Source organism: Grampus griseus (genome assembly GCF_964374135.1).
Source record: "Grampus griseus genome assembly, chromosome: 5".
Classification (NCBI taxonomy): domain Eukaryota; kingdom Metazoa; phylum Chordata; class Mammalia; order Artiodactyla; family Delphinidae; genus Grampus; species Grampus griseus.
Window position 1 is genome coordinate 49731194 of NC_138998.1, and position 25537 is coordinate 49756730.

Sequence of the window (25537 nt, forward strand, 5' to 3'; positions counted from 1 at the left end):
AAAACAAGGGCTGATCCTTTGATTTAGAGTTGTCCAGACATTTAGAAAGTTAGGCATACCCAATTTTCTAAGGTTTCCTAGAAATTAGGAAAAGATAACAGGTGGTTTTGGGAGAGGTAGAGGGCTAGTATTAGATATGGGAAAGTAGACAACTATGGGAAAGCAGCCATCTTTTCCTTTTTTAAAAATTTGTTCCTTGTTTTTAAATCATAATTCATATATCTCGAATGCAATATATATATATATATATATATATTTTTTTTTTTTTTTTGCGGTACGCGGGCCTCTCACTGTTGTGGCCTCTCCCGTTGTGGAGCACAGGCTCCGGACACGCAGGCTCAGCGGCCACGGCTCACGGGCCTAGCCGCTCCGCGGCATGTGGGATCTTCCCGGACCGGGGCACGAACCCGTGTCCCCTGCATTGGCAGGCGGACTCTCAACCACTGTGTCACCAGGGAAGCCCGCATTATATTTTTAAAAGGAGAATATTATTTTGAAGGTACAAGATGGAAACACATTTTTAGAGGGAAAAATTGTGAAGGACAAAACAACTGACTTGCTCATTTGAGAAAGCATCTAACTCTTCATTTGTCTCTCTGATAAATGCTTAGTCTCTATTAACCTCTTTGTTCATACAGTATTTTTCTTCGTGGCACAATGTTGGAGTTGTTTTTTAAATACCATTATTTGACACGGTACTGTGCTGGACCCTATATGCATTATTACAACTTCCAGTCCTCAGAACAACCCTTGAAATTAGCTCTTGTCATCCTTTTTTGTAGGTCAGAAAAGTGCTGATCAGTCAGAGAGAGTTTAAGTAACTAGCCCAAGGTCATGCTAGAAAGTGGTAGAGCTCACATTCAAGCCCAGGTCTCACTAGCTCCAAAGCTTTTGTTCTTTGCACTGCTCAGATTCTGCTCTTCCCAGTTTGTTTCCTCTCTGGCAGGGTGCCTTTGGGAAGAAGTAGTTACAGTTTGGAGAGACCAATATATCTGAGCCAGAGAAACGTGCCATCTATACCTGGCTCTATGTGAAAATTACACCGTGAGAGAAAATGACTTTGCAGCAGCATTTTAAGAAACAACAAAACTTACTCCTGAAGGAAACCACATTGGGCTGAAAACTAGCAAAACTGACTTCTAGACCCTGTTGTTCCATCACCTGCCAGCTTCTCAGTTTGCTTCTGGGCCTCAGTTTCTTTAGTTGTAAAACAGTGAGCCCTCCACTAAATCCTAAGGGCCTTCTAACAGCTCATTTCTGTAATTACTAATGTGTCCATAGGGTGATAATCATTTAAAATCTTGCTAAATTTAGACAGTGCCTGAAGTGCCTGAAGTGCATCCTTGTGTGTGTTTGTTTATATATCTGTTCCTCGTAATTAGACTGTGAGTGCTTTGAGGACAGAGAATGCACTTTACTGGCTTTTTGCATAGCACAGTGTCTAGAAATAGCATCCTCCCAGAAATTAATGTATGAGGAATGAAGATGTGCTCTAGGAAGTTTATGTTCAGTTGCTTTTTGGTAGTTTATTAGTAACCCCAGTTTTACTATCTTATAGTTCTTTGGTTATGTGCTCATCATTTCTTTAAAAAAAATATTTTTATTGAGGTGAAATACACATAACATTAACTATTAACATTATTAATTAGATAAAATTAACTATTTTAATTCATTGGCAATTTAGTATATTTACGGTGTTATGCAATCACTACTTCTTTCTAGTTCTAAAACATTTTCATCACCCCAAAAGGAAACCCTGCATCTATTAAGCAGTTGCTTCCCAAATCTCTCCCACCCCTCAGCCCTTGGAAACCACAAATCTGAGTTTCATTTCTGTTGATTTATTTATTCTGGATATTTCATATACATGGAATCACACTATGTGACCTTTTGTGTCTGGCTTCTCTCACTTAGCGTAACGTTTTCAACCTTGTAGCATATATCAGTACTTCATTTCTTTTTATGACTGAGTAATATTGCCTGTGTGTATTATGTCACATTGTATTTACCCATTCATCCCCTAATAGACATTTTGGCTGTTTGCATCTTTTGGCTATTGTGAATAGTGATGCTGTCAACGTGTGTGTACATGTATTTGTTTGCATCCCAGTTTTCAATCCTTCTGGGTATATTATACCTAGGAGTGATATTGGTGGGTCATAATGGTACTTTCCTGATTAACTTTTTGAGGACGAGCCAAACTGTTTTCCACAACAGCTGTATCATTTTACATCACTACCAGCAATTGTACAAGGGTTCCAGTTTTTCCACATCCTCACCAACACTTATTTTCCATTTTTCTGAGAATAGGCATTGTAGGGGGTGTGAAGTGGTACCTCATTGTGGTTTTGATTTGTGTTTCCCTAATGACTAACGATGTTGTGAGCATCTTCTCATATGTTTGTTGGCTGTTTGTATATCTTCTTTGGTAAGATGTCTATTTAAACCATTTACCCGTTTTAAAAATTAGGTTGTTTGTCTTTTTGTTGAGTCGTGACAATTATCAATATATATATATTTGGGATACTAGTTCCTTATCAGTTACCGAATTTGTAAATATTTTTTCCCTATTTTATAGGTTGTCTTTTCACTTTGTTAATAATGTCCTTTGCACAAAAGTTTTTAATTTTTATGAAGTCCACTCTATTTTTTTTCTTTTGTTGCTTGTGGTTTTGGTGTCACATTTAAGAATCCATTGACAGATGCCCATGAAATATATACCCATGTTTTCTTCTAAGGGTTTTATGGTTTTAGCTTTTATATTTAGATCTGTGATGAGTTAATTTTTGTATATGATGTCAGGTAGGGGTCCAAGTTGATTCTTTTTGTCTGTTTGGGGCCTCTTGCAATTTCATATGAATTTGAGGGTTGGCTTTTCCATTTCTGCCAAAAAGACCGTTGGAATTTTGGTAGAGATTACATTGACTCAGTAGATCGCTTTGAGCGGTATTGCCATCTTAACAATATTAAGTCTTCCATTCCGTGTCTTTGTTTAGGTGTTCTTAAGTTCCATTTATTTAGGTCTTCTTTAATTTCTTTCAGCAGTGTTTTGTAATTTAAGTGCATAAATCTTTCACCCCCTTGATTAAATTTTTTCCTAGGTATTTTATTCTTTTGGATACTGTCATAAATAGAATTGTGTTCTTAATTTCCTTTTCAGATTGTTCATTGCTGGTGCATAGAAACACAATTGACTTATGCATTGCTCTTGTACCCTGTAAATTTACTGAATTCGTTTTTTAGCTCTAATAGTTTTTTGTGTATGGAATCTTTGGGATTTTCTATATATAGGATTATGTCTTCTGCGAATATAATTTTACTTCTTCCTTTCCAATTTGGATGGCTTTTCTGTTTCTTTTTCTTTTTTTGCCCCGTTGTTCTAGCTAAGACTTCTGGTACAATGTCAATAGTGGTGGTGAAAGTAGGCATCCTTGTCTTGTTCCTCATGTTAGAGGGAAAGCTTTCAGTTTCTTAACCATTGAGTGTCATGTTTGCTGTGTATGCTTATTGTCTTTTAACCTACTAAGTCAGAGGTTATCACCTGAGAACTTGTTAGAAATACTAGCTCTTAAGACCCACCCCCAGTCTTCTGATTCTGAAACTATGGGAAGTGGAGTTTAGCAATCTGGATTTTCAGAAACCCTCTGGATGATTTTGATGCACACTAAAGTTTAAGAACCACTGCACTAGAGTTTAAGCTTAGGTTAGAACCTGTGCTTTATTTTATTACCTTTGTATTCCTTTTAGTTCTCTTGTGGGATTAATTAGTGTTGAATAGCTTTAAAAAAATCAGTGTTCCCCAAAGCGCCTACATAATCTCTTCGCTCGTCTACATGTCTTGAATCACTGTGAATAACTGGAGATTCATTATTAGACATTCACAAGGTTCACCAGAAGATCTCACATTTTGTATTCAGTCTTACACCCTTGGCAAACAGCGCAAGTGTACTTTTTTTTTTTTAATTTATTTATTTTTGGCTGCGTTGGGTCTTCATTGCTGTGTGTGGGCTCCTCATTGTGGTGGCTTCTCTTGTTGTAGAGCACGGGCTTCAGTAGTTGTGGCATGTGAGCTCTGGTGGCTCAGGGGCTCTAGAGCGCAGGCTCAGTAGTTGTGGCGCACGGGCTTAGTTCCTCCGCAGCATGTGGGATCTTCCCGGACCAGGGCTCTAACCTGTGTCCCCTGCATTGGCAGGCGGATTCTTAACCACTGCGCCACCAGGGAAGCCCGCAGTGTACTTTTATTTAGACCGTTTGTTTTGATAAGTGCTTTCACCATAATTATCTGGTTACCTATTAGCTGTGGCCTTATCCATATGACTACTTCAGCAAGCAAGAAATTATCTTTTGGCTATTTAGAAAGACTCAGGTGTCTTTTTATTTTTTTAAATAAGGTTCATTGGATTTTATCACATCAGTGTTTTGCCCTTGCTTTATTTTTCTCATTAGCTTTCCTTTATCTTGCTGTGTTGTGATCTCAGTCCTCTTACATCCTTCCCCCCCGCCACCCCTTTCATCCTCTTTGAACAAAATAATATTTGTTAATAAGCTAAGAATGTGATTTATTACTACTAATGGCTGTTGTTGAAAGTAGCCATTTGGACACACAAGTACCAGTTTATAGACAATTACAATCATAACATTCTACTTATTCACTACTTGTTTACCTACTGGCAAATATTCAGTTTATAAAAAATACCATTTCAAGATGTCAAAATTGTGGTGTAATTAATTATTTATACCTAATCTATTTCTGAGACTAATTTAAATGATAATATATACCCTGGATTCCCATTTTCCACCACTTTCAGATGTCTGAACCTCATTTGTACATTCTCCTCGAGTCAATCTAGTTAACTCTTCTCCCAGGATGGGTGAATATTCTGAATATAGTATCAGAGCAAGGGGTATCTACACGTGTGGGCTCTGGGGGGGATCCCTGGTGGCAGGGAAGAAGCACAGAGTGAAGCAGAATGGTCGTACAGCCATGGCAGGGGCTTAGAAGCTCTCCATGAGCTATGTGTCCCTAGAAATACAACATTGCTGGACTCTCCTTCAGTCTCTTTGATGTGAGAATAAAGTTGTAGGATCATTGCATGAATTACTGTTGGTTGAATAATTAAGCCGCTCTCCAACCTTTCTTGTTCACAGTTTGCTGTAAGTAAATGAAAAATCAATTCATTAACAAATGCTAGCAGACTTTTAAGATGTTAGACCATGTACTTGCATATTGTGGTTAAATTTTTTAATGACTATAAACTGATCATAGTTCTTGTTTGTGTCTCACATCTTGTTCAATGAAAAAAAAAGGGAGTGTTCATTGCAGCACTATTTACAGTAGCCAGGAGATGGAAGCAACCTAAGTGTCCATCGACAGATGAATGGATAAAGAAGATGTGGCACGTATATACAATGGAATATTACTCAGCCATAAAAAGAAACGAAATTGAGTTATTTCTAGTGAGGTGGATGGACCTAGAGTCTGTCATACAGAGTGAAGTAAGTCAGAAAGAGAAAAACAAATACCATATGCTAACACATATATATGGAATCTAGAAAAAAAATGGTTTGCATGAACCTAGGGGCAGGACAGAGATAAAGACGCAGAGTTAGAGAATGGACTTGAGGACACGGGGAGGGGGAAGGGGAGGGGTAAGCTGGGACGAAGTGAGAGAGTGGCATGGACTTATATACACTACCAAATATAAAATAGCTAGTGGGAAGCAGCAGCATAGCACAGGGAGATCAGCTTGGTGCTTTGTGACCACCTAGGGGTGGGATAGGGAGGGTGAGAGGGAGATGAGAGGGAGGGGATATGGGGATATATGTATGCGTATAGCTGACTCACTTCGTTATACAGCAGAAACTAACACAACACTGTAAAGCAATTATACTCCAATAAAGATGTTAAAAAAAGAAAAAAGAAAAAAAGGGGGGGGGGTTCTTGACTGTTGAAGTCACAGCCTGAAATTGATCAAATTTCCCAAGGCATTTTTTTCATAGAATTACTTGGGTTTTAGCAAACATTCTAGTTCCAGTTCTAGAAATTGTACGTGTGACATCTTTCATCTGTCTGTGGAAGAGTTCATGTGGTCTCTAGCTGAGCTTCTTATTTAGTTTCTCAAAAAAAAAAAAAAAATCTGAAGTAGTTTGGAAGTGTATGTTTGTGTTCAAATTATTTAATCTATGTGTATGTATATTTGTGTAGACCTACCTTTATGTAAGAAGAGTGTTTAATAAAGAGGGTTCCAGATATCTTAAGAGATTTAAAAAGTTTTTTTTCCAAAAAGTTTAATAGATGGATGGTTTCCCAATACAGTCAGAAAGGAAGTTAGTTTGGGGAGATTGTGTGCCTTTTTTACCCCTCACATATCCGGTGTTGGTGGTTTGAACAAGAAGAGAACCATTTTCCACATATTCTCAGGGCTATATCCTTTCAGTCTTCTGTGTCACGAGATTATCGATTAAAAATCAAAAGGAATCTAGTAGTCCTAAAAGTTTAGGAAGAGAAGTTTGTGTTTTAATTAGGGAAGAATTATAATAGTATCAGGAGGTTCTCAAACACAAACTGTTGAGCAGAGGCATAAACTCACTGATTGGGAGATAAGTATTTAGGGAGACAATAACTTTTCTCATACCACCATTGTGAAAAGGATTTTATTTTCCTAGCTTTTAAACTCCTGAATGCCTGTGTATGCAATGGTTTATTTCAGAAAGGAGAGAAACCTTAGGGTTCTAGGGCAGAGCTGAGTTTCAGAAACCATTACTGTATATTTCGCAAGGCTTTTTGAAAGGGTTTTGATGACAGTGACAAGAGAAAGGGGGAACAAGCATGTTAAAGTCATTTGGCTACTTTTGAAACCAAGGCCAGGAAGAAAACATTTTCTGGCTGTAAATCATTTACTTGTCCTGCATTCTTTAAAGCATTTTGTACAAATGGCTTTAACAGTTTTAGGGGTCATGCCTGGGGTTAAGAGACTGTTTGCCTGGTATACATTTTGGTGATTAAAAAGTAATACTTTATTGAAGTGGTAGCATTTCTGTTCACACTCTGCACTGTGAAATGTTTGCTATTTATCTGATGAGGAAGGTTTGCCTCATAAGTCAGTATTGTACAAAGAGTATGCGTGTTGACTGTGTGTTACAGGGACATGTACTGTTAAAAAAAATAGTGCTTAAAATGTAACTGTAATGAAAGAACAGGAAAAAAAAACTATAAAAAATAGAGAAAAATTGTAAAGATTGCTAACATTTTGATGAGTGATTATTATGCCATGCACTGCTCTAAATGCTTTTACATGTATCATTGAATTTAGTCTTTAAACACAAACCTATGAGGTAGGGATTGTTATTCTTATTGACAAGTGAGGCATAAAAAGGCTAAGTGAATTGTCCAACGTCACACAACCAGTGTGAATAGTGAGGTGGGAAATGAAACCAGGCAGAGGCCACGCTCTTAATGCCTGCTTATAGAGCTGAGTGCATTGACCCTTGGATTTCAGCGATAGTACTCAGGCTAAGAGTGAAATAGTTGTCTGTGATTTTTAAGTGAATCAATTCAAATAGAAATATTTAGTAAATACCTAAATGTCTTAATGGCTGTGGCAAAAATGCTAAAGCTGATGAGAAAGATGGATTTGGAAGGTGAATTTGGAAAGTGCCTTCAGTGACTGCTGGATGTATTAGTTGGAATCGTACTTAAAAATACAGTGGGATTGTGGAATTATCCATTCTTACGGCATCATCATCCTTTTCTTTAACTGATTACCAGTGTGTTACTATGTGAGAGACTACTGTGGTATTTTGTATGTGTTCAGAGATTATCAGATAGTCTGGTACTTTGGCATATTGTCCATGAAGTTGCAGCAACTCTAGTCGTGTGGAATGTTACATGAATATTCAAATCTTTTCTGCGCTTCTCCTATATGTTTTTCCTATACTTGTAGACCTTTGGATGGGCACCCCAGCATCCCTGTCCCTCCACACTTTTCCTGAGAAGTAGCTGTAACATTGGATTGTACTGTGAGGTGAAAGATGCATTGTGCTTATATGTAAGCGCAGCACTGGGTGGCAGGGTCTGTCTTCTTTTGCCAAGAAAAGTGTTGTATTTTTCTTGGTTTTTGTTACAGCAGAGCAATTTTCATTGCCGGCAGCACAACACACATCAGGAGAAAGCAAATAAACAACACAGGGCACTTGGAGCCAGGAAGTCGCATCTCAAGACTAGAAACACAGCTTTGGATTGACATTTGGGACCTGGGTTGCTAAATAGGGGAGCCACCTGTCAAACTGAAAACCAGTGACCTGTGGTTCTTATACTTCCAGGGAAACCATTTAGTCATAGGATCTTTGGAAGGGTGTCAGAAGTTGATTTTGATGTTATGACAATCAGTTTCCTTGTAATTAAATATTAACTCAAACTATGTCTTAAGTAACTGAGCTTTGCCTTGCCTTTCATTGTTTCCTTAGACATGCGATTAACATTTGTTGAATTTAATATTTTGAAACTAACCTCTTGTTAATTGAATGCTTTACTTTGAAATAATCCAAGTAAATTTGGTATGAGTATTCCTAATAGTGTCTAGTTTTAAAATATAATCTGTTTTTACCCCCTGCCTTATAAGAGACTTGTCAAATTCAGTTGGTTTGGAGTATTTTAAAGGTTTCTTCTGTGTCAAATTAATGGCATGTTACAGTAACTTATTGAAAATAATAATCAAAATGAAAATTATAAACCCAAAGTCTATAGGAGCTTTTTAAACCAGAGGAGATAAACTCATTAAAAATTTATTTACTTAAGCATATATTGATAATACATTCTTTTAAAGGGAAAAAAGGAAACTTTTTGCCCTACTTTGTTAGACTACTCTTAACTGAGCAGCCTTAATTTATGGAACTTGAGGCTTTGGGAATCATTAAATATTTATAAAGATGCTCATAGGGACTTCCCTGATGGCGCAGGGGTTGAGAATCTGCCTGCCAGTGCCAGGGACACAGGTTCGATCCCTGGTCAGCGAAGATCCCACATGCCGTGGAGCAACTAAGCCCCTGCTGTGCTTGTGCCTGTACAACTAACGAGCCTGTGCTCTAGAGCTTGCGAGCCACAACTACTGAGCCCGAGTGCCACAACTACTTAGCCTGAGCGCCACAACCTCTGAAACCTGTGCACCCTAGAGCCTGCGTGCCGCAACTACTGAGCCCGCGTGCTGCAACTCCTGAAGCCCGTGTGCCACAACTCCTGAAGCCCGTGTGCCTAGAGCCCGTGCTCTGCAACAAGAGAAGCCACTGCAATGAGAAACCTGTGCACCACAACGAAGAATAGCCCCGCTCGCCGCAGCTAGGGAAAGCCTGCGCACAGCAACGAAGACCCAGTGCAGCTAAAAAACAGTATTAAAAAAAAAAAAAAAAAAGATGCTCATAGCTGTTCTCCTACCCCCACCCCCTTAACTTATGCAGCTGGAGAATTCCTTTTCATTTGTGATTTCACGTCTAAGGCACGAGGTATCAATTACTGAAGAGAAAATAGTCAGTGATTCTCTTCAGTTTTGATAATATTTTAAAATACCAATGATTAGTTTGAATAATGTATATTTCTTCAGTTGTTAATATCTTACTCTTGCCTCTTTTAGGGCCTGCTGAAGTTCCCATGATGTCACCCAATGGATCCATTCCTCCCATCCATGTGCCTCCAGGTTATATTTCACAGGTAAACCATTTAATAGACATCTCTACTCACTATGGGCACTGTCATTATTCCAAAACAAAATATGGCCTCAGAACCTTATTCCAGGATTAATTTAGTTAGGATAATGCTAGAGTTGTGGGGTTTTCTTGTTTTCCTGTTTTAGTTTTTGATTTTGTTTGTGTGGCACCACATGGTCCTTCCTGCATCTTGCTGCTTGACGTGCCAGAAAGTCAGCGGGAGGGAAACACAGCAGGGTTACCAGGCTGCCCTCCTCTGAGGTGGGTTTCACACTTGACCATTTGATGGTGGTTCCTTCATTGAGTCTACTGCCTTAGAGACTTCCTTCTATCTGTACCACAATTTGCTAGAAAAAAAAACTTGTAGACTTAATTAGTAAAAAATATCAAAGGAGACATATAGTTAACATAAATAGGGTCTGCCTTCTGTTATAGGAGTCCCATTTTTCTGTAATGTGGCATGACTTGGGCTTGATAAATTACTGAATATGATGTGAGAAATACGCTGTTTGTACTTAAATTTCTCTGAAATTGGATTATTTCTTAAGTAAAAAAAAAAAAAAAAGCAATAGCTGTTTAAAAAGTAGTAGCAGGGGGGCTTCCCTGGTGACACAGTGGTTGAGAGTCCGCCTGCCGATGCAGGGGACACGGGTTCGTGCCCCGGTTCGGGAAGATCCCACATGCCGCGGAGTCTGCGCGTCCAGAGCCTGTGCTCCGTAACAGGAGGGGCCACGGCAGTGTGAGGCCCGCGTACCAGGAAAAAAAAAAAAAAAAACACCAAAATAAAACAAAAAAAACGTAGTAGCAGGACTTCCCTGGCGGTCCAGGGGGTAGGACTCGGCGCTTTCACTGCAGAGGTTGCGGGTTCAATCCGTGGTCAGGGAACTAAGATCCCACAGCCTCTCAGTTCGCCCCCGCCCCAAGAAAAAGTAGTAGCAGCAATTTCAGAGGTGTGTTGGAAAGATTAAAAAAAAAAAGTTAAAGGATAAAGTTGTACTCCTATTCGTGGATAAGGTTTAAAGTCTTCAGGGTGCCTGGAACATGGGCATCTGTATATACTTTTGTTTTTTGTCCTCAGTTCCTAAAACAACTTGAACTCTCCCTGTACTACTTCCTCCCCAAATACCTAACTAACCAACTGTTTTTCTCTCTTTCTGCCACTATTGTACTTTTTTTCTGATTATAATGGCATCTTATATTTGTTGGAAAAAATCTGAGAAGGCAGAAGAGCAGAAAAAAAGAAAATATTTGTAATTTTACTACCCACAGAAGACGATAATCTTTGTGTTAACATTTTTTGGATTATAGTCTTCCAGATATTTTTTTCTTTCTCTCTCTGTCTGCTTTTAAAATGGTTTAAAAATCTGTAATTTTCATTTTCAGTGATTTTGCTGGGGTGAAAAAATTGGCAGCTACATAGGAAAATTGCTGAAGTGCAGGCAGGAATCAAAGAAGATTTATCCTTCTCTGATGTAAAAACTTATCCATTTTTTCACTGTCTAAGGCATAGTGCAGCCACTATAATTTCATTTTTTCCATTGTTCTTTTATGTGAGCCAATTTGACATCTTTCTTTTTTGGAGGAGCCAGAATGTTGGCCCATCTTCCCCCTGTTGCAAGTAAATGGCTTGTTTTACACAAGTCTTTGTAAATAAGGATCACTGAAGGAGAAAAGGGTGCAGAGCAAGCCCTTCCAGCCAGGACACACGATGGTGGATCACATTCACGTCACCAGTCAATAAACAGAAAAGAACAAGGAATGTAGAATTCCATTATGTCTCCCACTCATTTATTTGAGGAAGTGTTTCATTCCCTTGAACCAGAGTACAGTTCTCACCATTGTGATGGCTGAAATAACACCTCCTTTTATGCTAAATGCCCTTAGGAATACCAGTTAAAAATTGAACATTCTAGTGGAGAGAAGCTGTAATGTGCTTTTTATTGCTAGTGGTGTTGCTGTGATTGTATTAACTGCCAAACATTTATTAGGATTCCTAGGAAAAATAGAAACTTTTAGATCGTGGTGTATTTCTGATTCTGAAAAACTTCTATAGAAAATCTAAGTAGAAAGAGGAAAAACAGAACTGTAAACTTACTTTCATAAAGCTCATAATGGAAGCATAGTGAAACACTTTCTGAACTCAAAATTATGGCAGAAAGTGCTAGGAGATATTTGAAGAATAGTAAAAATGGAATAAGTTGGACTCCAAATTGAAAAAGAACAAGAAACAGTCTGTAAGGCACGTATTCAACTCTTTTTAGACTGAGCTGTCTGCTCAGAAGATGGGCCCAGAGTTAAATAACCTTCAGTGGTAGCATTAAAACTTGAATGATATTTGACAGTGAAGTGTCTTAAGTAAAAGTGATTATTATAATGAAGAAAATTGAGAACCTGAAGAGGTACAACATCTTCTTTAAGGCTGACCGTATACACACTTGAAAGGAATGAAGAAGGTTGGAACCAAGTATAAAATGTCTTAGGAGACTTATGAAGGAGCAAAATACATTTTTGTTATGCAGTTGTGGGAAGAAATAATCACTTAAAAAAAAATCCCCCTCCTGGCTAGACATATGTGAGAATGCCCAATACTAGTCTGTCCCTATGCAATACAGTCTACACCTTAACCGCACAGTCCTTTTCCTCAAATACATGTGGCTTCCTTGTTCAGATCTAGAGTTGGGTGTACATTGTGTAGTGGTACAGTTAAAGGTCTCTGTTGTAGTATATGGATTCTTAATATTCAACCCTGTCCTCCTTTTGAGAGTCACCTTTTCCTATTGCCCCACATTGCTACCACCTTAAACCTCTGTCCGCTGGCTTTTTCTCAACTTCATACTTTTGTGCCCATTATTTCTCTCTTCTTGGAGAACTCTAGAGCCCTTCTTTGTCTGACAGTTCAATAATTCTTCTATGCAAATACCTGTCCTGAATGTGACCACTTTAGAACCTCTAACACAGAGATGGTTGTTTTTGTTTTGTTTTTGTTTTTTTCCAGCATCTTTGGTACTTTGTCCCCATCTCTGTCATGAAACACAATACATTATAACCATCCCCAAGAATCTTAGTGCTTCATTGGGATTATATCTGAGAATTTAGAATACTGCCTGGTACGTAGTAGGTACTTGATAAGTGCTTTTAAATGTAAGTGATTGGCCAACCTGAAATAAAGTAAATACAGGATAGATTCGTAGGTTTGGTTCAAAGATTTGCAGGTTCAAGTAGAGCAGTAATATGCCTGATAGCTGGAAAATTAGCAAGATCAGAGTGATGTATACCTGCAAGGAATGAAATACTCTGAATGTGGATTTAAGAGAGAGAAGTGCCAAGATAGTTCAGTAGAGGAAGGAATAGTCTCTTCAACAAATAGTGCAGGGACAACTGGGTATCCAGATGCAACAGAATGAAGTTGGACCTCTACCTCACACCATATACAAAAATTAACTCAAAATGGATCATAGATGTAAGAACTAAAACTGTATACCTCTAGGAGTAAAATTTTGTAACCTCGGATTAGGCAATGGAATCTTAGATATGACACCAAAAGCACAAGCAGGAAAAGAAGAAAACAGATAAATTTGACTTCATCCAAATTACAACTTTTTGTGCTTCCAAGGTACCATCGACAAAATGAAAAGAGAACTCATAGATTGGGAGAAAGTATATGCAAATCATATATTTGAGAAGGGACTTGTATCTAGAATATATAAGGAAATCTTAACAGCTCAAGAATAAAAAGACAAACAACCCAGTTTAAATATGGGCAAAGGATCAGAATAGACATTCTCCAGAAACAATGTACAAATGGCCAAATAGTACATGAAAAGATGATGAACATCACTTAACCATCAGGGAAATGAAATCAAAACCACAGCGCAATATACTTCACACACACTAGGATGGCTTTAGTCAAAGAAACAAGTAGGAACAAGTGTTGGCAAGGATGTGGAACAGTTGGAACCCTCATACGCTGCCTGTGGTAATGTAAAATGGTACAGCTGCTTTGGAAGATAGTCTGGCATTTCCTCAAACGGTTAAATAGAGAGTTATTTACCATGTGACTCTGCTGTTCCACTACTAGGTAAATACCCAAGAGGAGAGAAAACATATGTTTATACACAAAAAAGCTTGTACATGAATATTCATAGCAGCACTATTCATAATAACCCCAATGTGGAAACAACCCAAATGTCCATCAGCCTATGAATGGATAAACATGTTGTGATATATCCATAAAATGGACTATTATTCAGCCATAAGAAGGAATGAAGTACTTATACATGCTAAAAAGTGGATGAACCTTGAAAATATTGTGCTAAGTGAAAGAAGCCAGACACAAAAGCCATATACAGTATCATTCCATTTATATACAATGTTCAGAATAGGCAAATGCATAGACACTGATAATGTATTAGTTGGTGCCGGGGGCTGGGGGAGAGAGTATTAGGGAGTTGCTGCTAGTGGGTATGGTATTCTTTTGGGGGTGATGACAGTGTTCTGGAAATAAATAGTGGTAATGGTCACTCAACTCTGAATATACTAAAAACCAACTGAATCAGACACTTTAAAAGAATGGATTTTGCGGTATGTAAATTACACCTCAATAAAGCTATTACAAAAGAGGAGGGAGGGAAAGATAGTGACTAGTCCTAACTATTAATCAGCAAACAGTGGCACAGCTGGGAAAAATGGCCCAGCCTGTCTTGGTGCCTGTGTTGATGGTGGTAATGACTACTGCGTATGCTGTGCACTCTGCTGAATGCTCTATTTACGTGTCTGGTTTTCACCATCCTAACTTTACATACGAGGAAGCTAAGGCCCTGAGTTGAACCAGGATTGCAACCCAGGCATTTCTGAACTCACTGACCTTTTTCCCACTATGATGTGATCTCTAAGTCAGTGACAGAGCCTACTTTGATGAATATACAGTTGACCCTTGAAGAACGTGAGTTGAAACTGCTCAGGTCCACTTATACGTGGATTTTTTTCAGTACTAAATACTCAGTACTACACGATGCGTGGTTGGTTGAGTCCATGGATGAGGAGCTACAGATAAGGAGAGCTGATTATTAGTTATTTGTGGACTTTTGACTGTGAGGCGGGTCGGTGCCCCTGACGTCCACCTTGTTCAAGGATTAACTGTATTTACTTCATGTTACATTGCTTTTTGACAGTGTGAGTGTGGATGTGTGGTGTGTCTACTTGTGCATCTCTAATACTAAAACCCTAGCTACCCATATATGAGATGGTACATTATTGTAAGAAAATTGAAGAGAGAGGCAAGTAAATGATTAAAGGCATTACAGTCACTCTAAACCGAGTCAATGGGGAATTTCTTGGTTGTAGCATTCATTCCATACTTCAGTAGCTATAAGTGCTTGAAAGATAAATTGATAAACTTGATCAAGTTGACAAAATACCAATGTTAGTAATGAGCAGATGATCTTATAGAAAGACAAACGTGGAGTTGAGACAGCTCTGCTGTGACTCACTGTCAACAGCACAGCCTGTGTTTTCTTAGTTTGGGAAGGACTGACCCTGTGGGCTTTAGAGGTAGTGTGGACTAGGGCAGGAGAACAGTGGAACCTTCTCTGAGATAGTAAGCTTTTCTTTGTTGTAGTGTGAGTGTGTATTTTGTGCTTTACTTTTTGGTGGGAGGCTGGGGGAGGTTTGAGGAAAATGTGATCTGACATTTTCAACTTGAGAGAAAATACAGGCTAAGTTTTTGTGGGTTTTTTTTTCCCCCCACCTGTGAGAAAGTGGATTTAGGTGAGAGGGAATTTAATTTAGCCTTATCCACTTATCACCATTATTTCCATTATGTAAAAGCATTTATTAGTGTCATTAGGGTTGAAGCTATGGGAAAAGAGGGCGAGCTAGGAAGAACATGGACATTACTTGAAAAGGCCTTTGCCTTCGTATTCCACCATGGCTACTTCCATGTAGCTTTTACAAACTCTTGCCACATAGGTGAATGCCTACCTGATGTGGCAGAGGGAAGAATTAAGAGAAATGCTGTGTAAGGTGTGTACTCCACAGTGGGCATTCACTACGTGGTAGCTATTAGAATGAAGAGGCCTGTTAGAACAATTTCAGTGAAAGTTTGGCAGAATTTGCCTCCTCAATACACATTGAGATCATGCCATATGAAGCAAATTTTTCCTTTCATTGTATACTTCCCTGGTTTTTCTTAAATTTTTTTAACCTCATCATTAACTTTTGAAGAATTTATATAGAAAAATTTCTTAAGCAGATGCCTTGAGTTTTGTTCCATGCTTCCATAGTAATTTATGAACATTTTCAAAAGTTACAGGGAAAGGTTTCATGTAAACCCCCAGATTTAAAAAGCATATGAAGAGACAAAGTGAAACATCCAAGTTAATGTTCCATCATTTGAGAAACCACTCTTCTTTTTCCAGGTTAATTGATGTAACCTAAAAACTTCAGAGTAGTCAGAATAAGTGTTTCTGTTGTTATAGCAGAAGTACACACTTTAACCCATTCCATTGTTTTGGGGATTAGTTAATGGGTAAATACCTGTTGAAATTATATATATTCCATTTCTCTTGACCGGGGAGAGACAAGAAATCTATTTAAAAACATGTTTAAATTTTGGTTTGGTTGATCATTCTCCAGTGAGGCTTGTTTTAAGAGTTGGCCAGAAATCAGAGCCCTGTGGAGAAACAAGGGGGCCTGTTAGGTGGAAGCCGTGGAATGCTTTCCTACATTTTGTTCAGCCAGGTCGGCTGAGCTATGAGCATTAGCTTCAACTGCTTCCCTTTGGTAATTACAACCTGGTGTTAAACTAATGCTGTGCTTCAACCTTCAACGTTGTAGAAATGATGAGCAGGAAGGAACATGGGGCATTGCCCTGTGCCTGGGTAGACCAAGAATCAGACCCATTTGGCGGCCAATAAGAAGAAAATTGGAATCTCTTTCAAAACTTTAAATCCTCTGGAAAAATTGACTTTTCTATAGGAAGTTAGGAAGATGTTTCACAGTGAACAGTGTGTGTGCACACAGTGTGTGCATGGGTGTTGGGAGCTTCTGTGGAAAAGAGCAGAGGACTTACGTACCCATTCTGTTTTAATTTCTATCATCAGATTTACAGTAACTTTATTTTCATTTTATGGGTTATTTTGTCTGAGGAGCGATTACAGACAAGGTTGGCGATGGTAAATTAAAGAGATGTACCCTCCCCTCAAAGCATTGTGCAAGTTTTCTCTTTCTGAGTCCTCTGTCTCCCTGTTCTGCATTTTCTCTTGGATTTCTTTCCTTTGTTTCTACGATCCTGGCATTGTGACCTAATAGAACACAGGATTAGCAGGATGAAATATGTGTCCTGTTCAACACTGTATCTCTAGTTCCTTGAAAGGTGTCAAGCACATACTAGGCATTTATTAAAATTTGGCTGACTTTTGGAGTCATTTTTATCTTGTGGAGGGAGGAGGGCAAAGGAAAGTGTTTGAGGATCTCTGAGGTTCTTTTCTAATCTAAAATTAGAGGATTCTCCTGTACTGTTCATACTGCTCCTTAAGAAGGAGACCAAGAGAGAATATAAGTAAGTTTCCATAAGCAATCATTACCAAAACAGTGGGGCACACTTTTTTGGGATTTAGCATTCTATTGAGTAGAATGCTATTCTTCACTTCTACAGAAAAATGATAGTTGATTTGATAGTTGATTTTCATAGTAATAATATTGAGAAGATGTCACATCTAGAAATGACTTCTGAATCATTGATAAGGATTAAATTATGCACATTACATTATATGATTTTATCACACAATTATTGTAGTCTGTCTTTCTAAATTAGTAACCCACTTTTGTCATATGTAACAACTTTTCTTAGAAAATCACATTTGCCCAACCTTTGAGCACAAAACTGAACCAAAGTTAAGTGGTTATATTCCTACACACTCTTTGAAACTCATCAGGTTTACAAACTTGGACTAACAGTTGTTTTGCTTTGTAATAAATATCTGATTATCAACAGCACAGATTCTTAATCCTTTCTCGTGCCATGGAACCCACTGCCAAACTGATGAGCATTTTTAAGTGTAAAATATAAAATTCATAGACACAATCTAGAACAGCCTGCCTGTGTTTCCATGGATGTATATGTGTCTGAGAAGCTGGACTGAAAAGATGTTATTGGCTGTGTCTTCTGTGCTGGTCAATGGAGAGGTGCTGGAGGAACAGCAACAGTTATTCCCGTTGATTCCTGCTGTTAATAGCTTTATTAATATCTTTTTTAAAAATTGAACAGTTGATTTACAATGTTGTGTTAATCTCTGCTGTACAGCACAGTGATTCAGTTATATATATATATATATATATATATATATATATACATTTTAAAAACATTCTTTTCCATTATGATTTATCTCAGGACATTGAATATAGTTCCCTGCGCTATACAGTAGGACCTTGTTGTTTGTTATTAATATCTTAAAGGCAGCTCAGTTTGGCACAAATTAAACCATCAGATTGCTACTTACTGTTTATCTTCCAACAAATATTCTGTTCCTTAAAACAGCATTTCCATCTAGTCTGAAATAATTGTTTGGTCCATTTTATTAATTGAAACTCTATGGATGTAACTCTTTTCACTTGTCCAATGTTCTCATGCTCCGTACATATCCTGGGGAGTATTAGATTTGATTTTTGATCTTCAGATGTGGTTCTTTTTGGTATTTAGGTTGGTAATATACAATAAAATATGACAAAAGGCACAGCATTTCTAGTGAGAGTACTTGGGTATGAATCTTGTCACCCATTTAGTTGGCCTTAGGTTAATTACTTAATTGCTCCTGAAGATTCTTAATCCAGAATTTAGGACTATGATGTTGCCTATGTTAGAGGATCTTCTGAGTATTATGCGAGTTATGTGCCGAGCACTTTATACGTTATTAAGTTGCTTAGCTCTTTCTAAATAGGGCCTCTCTGCCCCTCAAGCTAGGGTAGCCAAGATGTGGTAATGGAGCTGGCACCAGCTGAGGACCCAACACCAGTTCTGTGGTTCATAAGATGTGTCTCAAACCTTGCTGGGCTTCCTTCTTAATGTCCCCTCAGCTATATAGCATTACATACTTTACTGAAGACGTTGGATTAAAAGAGATACCACAGAAGATGTACTTGTTTCCATACTCCTCTCCAGCCTTCAGTGGTTTTAGTTATAAATCACTCGACAGTCACCTGGAAAGAGCCCTGTCTGTTTAGTAAAGTACTAAAAGTTGATTTGATTTATATATGCCCTAGTTGTGCTCCTTTTTCCAGATTAAAGATTTATGTAAGTGTGAGTGGTTTTTCTGTGTATAAAAGTGTTAGTACATATAAAGCCACCAGAGTGAGGCTTGCCATTTATGAGGGTATCTCCTTATACTGGTCACCTCTTTTCATTTATTTATTTTTTAACATCTTTATTGCAGTATAATCGCTTTACAATGGTGTGCTAGTTTCTGCTTTATAACAAAGTGAATCAGTTATACATATACATATGTTCCCATATCTCTTCCCTCTTGCGTCTCCCTCCCTCCCACCCCTCTAGGTGGTCACAAAGCACGGAGCTGATCTCCCTGTGTTATGCGGCTGCTTCCCACTAGCTATCTATTTTACGTTTGGTGGTGTATATATGTCAATGCCACTCTCTCACTTTGTCCCAGCTTACCCTTCCACCTCCCCATATCCTCAAGTCCATTCTCTAGCAGGTCTGTGTCTTTATTCCTGTCTTGCCCCTAGGTTCTTCATGACCATTTTTTGACTTACTTCACTCTGCATGACAGACTCTAGGTCCATCCACCTCACTACAAATAACTCAATTTCGTTTCTTTTTATGGCTGAGTAATATTCCATTGTATATATGTGCCACATCTTCTTTATCCATTCATCCGATGATGGACACTTAGGTTGTTTCCATGTCCTGGCTATTGTAAATAGAGCTGCCATGAACATTGTAGTACGTGACTCTTTTTGAATTATGGTTTTCTCAGGGTATATGCCCAGTAGTGGGATTGCTGGGTCGTATGGTCACCTCTGTACAAGTTTGTCTGTAAGGTTCATGCTCTAAAATACTGAAGACAAGGGCCATATCAGTACCTTCAACTTGGGATTCCCCATTTAGCAACCTCAGATTTGTTATCTGGATCTAACCATTCCCTTGTCACTCTATACCTTAGCCATTGCCTGAAGTTGGCATGTGCATTAAAAATTATGCACCAAGGGCTTCCCTGGTGGCGCAGTGGTTGAGAGTCTGCCTGCCAATGCAGGGGACACGGGTTCGAGCCCTGGTCTGGGAGGATCCCACATGCCGCGGAGCAACTGGGCCCGTGAGCCACAACTGCTGAGCCTGCGCGTCTGGAGCCTGTGCTCCGCAACGAGAGGCCCCGACAGTGAGAGGCCTGCGCATTGCGATGAAGAGTGGCCCCTGCTCGCCGCAACTAGAGAAAGCCCTCGCACAGAAACGAAGACCAAACACAGCCATAAATAAATAAATAAATAAATAAATAAATAAATAAATAAATAAAATCTGTCATTCAAAATCAAAAAAAAAAAAAAATTATGCACCAATGGAAAATTTAAGGTTTCTAGGTATAAATGAGTGTGTGGGTAAAATGTTTGGGGAATTTTTATTCGTTCATGAATCACCTTATTACTTAAATCCTTAAGTTTGGTTACCTGTGAAGCATATGAAATTAGTTGTTTACTTAATCATTGGCAAGAACTGTTTCAGAAAAGTAGCTAGAATTTTCAAGGAACTTTTTTTCTTTTCTTGATTCAGAGAGGATGTTGATTATCAATCTGCAACTACTCTGCAGGATAATCCTTTGATATTATATAAAGGGCTTTTAGAAACCCAGAAATGTCACCAATAATTTATTTTTCCATTCTGCTACAAAAATAACCATGCTATGCGGCAAGAGGAGCTGGTCCTAAACCTAGAGGGTTTATTGTCTCAGACCATTCATGATAATGTTACACTGGAAAGAGCAGATATTATTTCATCAGTGTTGGGCTGTAACAGATGTGAAGAGAAAGGAGATTGAGAAGTAACATTTGATGTTTTCAGCCACAGTTATGATTATTAAGTTTGAACGGACAGAAAAGTAAGTCGGGAGATTTGAGAAATACATTGAATTCTGCCACGTTTTTAAGTCAAGTAACTTAACTTCATCTGTAAAATAGAATCACTACTTGGCTCCTGTAATTCTTTGGTTGCCCTTTGAATATTCCTTTATCCTCATTTTCTCTTTCTTGTAAGGTACTTGGTGATGGTGGGAGGAGTTTCATCCATCCATAGGAGCAAAAAGGGGGTTGGGCTGGGGAAAGTACAGTCCGTACGTTTTAAGTCTCTCCCTCCGTGAAGAACAAACTTGCTTTTCCTCTTTTGTATTGTTTACTATATTAGAAAATGCAGAGTGAGGAGTCAGTGCAGAAAGGAAAGGTGAGAAATAATGCTTCTTTATTCCTGGTTGGTGAGAATAAAGTAAAATCACTCAACTGCATTTGGATTTGAAGTAGAACTTATATAGGAAATGTGTAAATTTTCTGTGTCTTTCTTATAGTAAAATCATACTTATTTAAAATAAGAGTGTCAGGGATAACAGATCTGGAATTGATTTTCTGAAACTTTAGAGTATGATGTCTAAACTAAGATATATACCTGAGTTATGGGGTGGGTTGAATTTGATAAAGAATGTGTTAAGAACTTTTTCTAGACATCAAATCTAAAAGAGAAAAATTTTTTTTTTTGCTTGCTTTTCCATTCATTTGTTGGTTAGCTAACATATATTGAGAGCCCCCTGTGTACCCGGGTGTCTTGAGGGACTTGGAGTTGGTGGGAGACACAGATCTGTAATCTGCGTTACAGGACAGAGATGCTGGTGGAGAGGTGAGCACCAGTCTGGCTGGCAGAAGCCTGGACTGTTTGCCTGCCCGTCCCTCTGTCCATGCAGCTGTTTCATGTTGCCCAGACTTTTCTTCTCCTTGTTCACTGCTCAGTTTTAGCTGAGACTTCTTCCCTTACCAGAATGGCCTGGGAGCCCTCTTTTAAGTATGTTGGCCACAGTTAGGAAGTGAGTCTGAGCCCAACTTTCACAAACACATTAGGTCCCAGTTTTCTGTGTGCAGCAGCTCACTCAAGCAATCCAGATTTGCACGCTACCTGCATGCACGCGGGCTCACGTGTGTCCACAGGCAGTCTGTTCTGCCCACATCTGGGATCATCACTGGCCATTGGGGCAGCCTGTTAAAATTTTTCTTTTGCCTCCTACCATTGAAGTTCTTTTGATTCTTGTTGTTTGCAGCCCAGAAGAAGTAGAAGGAGAGAGTTTTAGGAACTGAGGAGTTTCGTTAAAATTCCTGTGGAGCATTTCAGTTCAATAAGGAGAAGAACTACCTTCTCGGTTAACACGAGAAAGGATCATCAAAGCATAAGTGTTTTTAAGATGTCCACTTTAGTTCTCGGACTCAAAATTGCACCCCGCCTCCCTCCCCCGTCACTTCCCCCCATAGCTCTCTGACCTTGTGAGTGTTAGCTTAACTTTACTGAGCTTCATTCCTTTTCTGTCTCAAATGGGGGAAACTGTATTTGCCTCCCAGCGTTGTTGGGAAGATTTAGTGAGGTGGTAATAGTAGTAATTGCCAGGTAAGGTTTATCTATTATGTATCAGTTACTGTTCCAGGACCTTAACATGCTGCTGCCTTATTTCAGGTAGAAGATATTAAAGCAGAGCAGCAGGTATTCAATAAATATTGTTTGTATCTTGAATCCTTTCACATCTCTTAATAACCTATTTCTAACAGTTCATTATTTACATATTTATTTCGCAGCATACCTAACTCCTGTATGATTCTTTACATAATGAAAACTTGGGAGTATAGACCAGAATGAAAATCTGGTTCTGCAGTTGAACTAGTTGTACATTTTCATCATGCTGTGCCTTGGTTTTCTCATGTACGACGGGATGCTAATATCTAGTTCTCCAGTAGTTAAGGAAGTCACATGAGGTAACAGGTGACAAGCAGCTGGCAGGCCACAGGCACTGGCTGTGACTTGCTTTCTCCTCTCCCTCCCTGCTGCTCCCATTAGCTCTCCCTCTTGCTGTTGCCCCCAGGCTCTCTCATTTTGTTTCAGCAGTTCTCTTGGTCATACTTCTAAAAACACTGGTGTAAGGAAGGCATACATTCTCTCGGTTTAATCTTTCGTGCCTCATTTTCTAGCCTCTCATCCATGTATATCAGCCACAGGATAGCAGAGGACACTAGGCACATAGAAGTTCCTCAGTAAATACTTATTGAGTAGAATAAAAGGACGTGATAAAGATTCAAACTAACTGCTGTTTGCCATCAAGCTTTCTCCCTTAGCTAGAGGAAGGTGGCTGGGTTTAGTCCAGGAGGATAAATGCATTACTTTTTGAAGAGAGGTTTTTTGCGGTTTTTGCGGTGCGGGGGTGGGGGGGGGTTGTTTGCTTTGTTTTTTGTTTTTGTTTTAAGCGGACAAGAATGGTAGAACTTAAGATAGGAGGCTCTGAGAGGTGGCGTGTTAATTTGCTAAGGCCACCATAACGAAGTGTCATAGACTGGGCGGCTTAAACAACAGAAATTACTTCCTCACAGTTCCTCAGGCTATCAGTTTGGTTTCTTTTAAGGCCTCTCTCATTGGCTTGTTGATGGCCTTCTCCCTTTGCTGTCCTCACATGGTCTTCCCTCTGCCTGTCTGTGTCCTAATTTCCTTTTCTTATATGGATATCAGTCATGTCTGATTAGGACCCACCCATATGACCTCATTTTACCATAATTACTTCATTAAGGGCCCTATCTCCAAATACAGTCACATGCTGAGGTACTGCGGGTTAGGACATAAATACATGAACTGGTGCGGGGCAGGGAGGAGGACACATAATTCAGTCCATAACAGGTGGCAGCCTTGAGGACCTGGCACAATGATGTTTTCCAAGGATCTGTGCTCTCTGGAGAAGGTGAGTGTTCCGTTGAGTCACAGGACTAGAAAAAAATCTAGATGAAGAATACTTGGTTTTCATTTCTGAAAAAACAGTACTTTGTTCAGATTTCTGAACAGAACTCACTAGGACTCAAGCTAATTTTTCTCTTTGTTTTTAGGCTAGACAAATCTTAATGTTTAGCACCTATTTTTTCCCCACTTTTGAATATCCAGTGCTTAGCTCATAGTGTGTATCAGGAAATAGTTGTTGAATTGAGTGCAGGTGATTTGTCTGCCTCTGGACATTGTCCCGATTTCATTCACCCCAAAAGGAAATGAATTGTCTTTTCCATGGTCGTTTATGAAGACTAAAGGCACATTTTTATTGTCTCAGGATTTTTAGACTGAACTCTCGCTGATGTCTGAATTCTTCTGCTACAGTAATATATTTCTTTATGAACTGTATTTTTTAAAGAATGTTATTGCCACCGTTTCCTGAGTTGCTTATTATTTTGTGCGTTATTATCGCTCCTCAGACTTTGGAGGAACATAGGCATAATTTCCTTAGACATAGATCAAAACTGCATTTGATAATTAAATATGCTACAGTTTGTGTTATGGAAGAACAATAAACAAAATACTCGGTACACATTTTTTGAGTTTTGTTTCTGATTATTTCAGAATATTTCATTTCATAAAAATATTTTTAGTCATAAGGTAGGCTTTGATTGGCTAAGGAGCAGGTTTCCAAAAGTATCCCCTCACACGTGTACATGGAAATAGACCTCTTTCACAAATAACACAGAATAATTTAAGATAATTACATACGGGACTATCAAACAGCCTTCATATATGCAGGCAGTTTGCGGTTTCAAGAAGCTACTTAGTTCTCTAACTGGAAATCCATTTTTTGGTGAATAGTAATTTACACTTCAGATTTATTCATGTTTGTAATCAGTGGACATATGTATTCTTATAAAATATAGTAGTAAAAAGATAATGTTTCAGCTCTGTATCTCTTTTTTTTGTTTTTTGTTTTCCCCCTTGACTGGAATTCTTACTTTTGTTAGTGCTTTTTGCCCAACTTTTTTTTTTTAAGCACTTTAACAAGTCAGAAACGATATGATGAAATGAAAGTAGTTTCTCTTCTTCGTAACTACCCCTGTTTACAAGCGCAGGGTTGTTCTTCACATTTAGTGAGATCCCTGTTCTTCTTGTACTACCTCAGTCAAGTCTGTACAGACTGCTTGATCATTGGAAGTTTTACGTTGACTGAAATAATGTAGGTTGTAAGCTTCTAGAAAACAAATACTTTGCTTATGTGCCCTTCCATTGTCTAGCACGGGGTTGAAAGAAGATTGTATGAAAGAGGGACATCTGGAATATGCCTTACTTTTTTCTTAATAGCTAGTGGCAGGGCCGAGGGAAAGAAGACACTATAGAATAATGCATGTTTATATGAGATGGTAAGAAAAACCCATATTTATAATAAAATTATAAAAAATGCACTACCATATTCATGCTTTGTGTGTTAGACAAAGTAGAAGATGCTTGAAATAAACAAATGGGACCTAATCAAACTTTTGCACAGCAAAGGAAACTATAAACAAAACAAAAAGACAACCTCTGGAAGGGGAGAAAATATTTGTAAATGATGCAACCTACAAGGGCTTAATTTCCAAAATATACACACAGCTCATACAACTCAATAACAACAACAACAAACAAACAAAATCCCAATCAAAAAATGGGCAGAGGACCTAAACAGACATTTCTCCAAAGAAGACATACAGATGGCCAATAGGCACATGAAAAGATGTTCAACATCACTAATTGTTAGAGAAATGCAAATCAAAACTACAAAGAGGTATCACCTCACACTGGTCAGAATGGCCATCA

The 25537-nt window shown here is 38.6% G+C and overlaps 1 protein-coding gene across 2 annotated transcripts in view; it reads left to right on the plus strand.

The window, feature by feature from the left end:
• FNDC3B (fibronectin type III domain containing 3B) overlaps positions 1–25537 on the plus strand; it is a 357932-nt gene that overhangs the window by 179182 nt on the left and 153213 nt on the right. For both annotated transcript variants that reach the window (XM_082654911.1, XM_082654912.1), the window contains exon 4: positions 9627–9703. In XM_082654911.1, coding sequence (XP_082511037.1) covers positions 9627–9703 — 77 coding nt within the window. The remainder of the gene's footprint in view (positions 1–9626; positions 9704–25537) is intronic.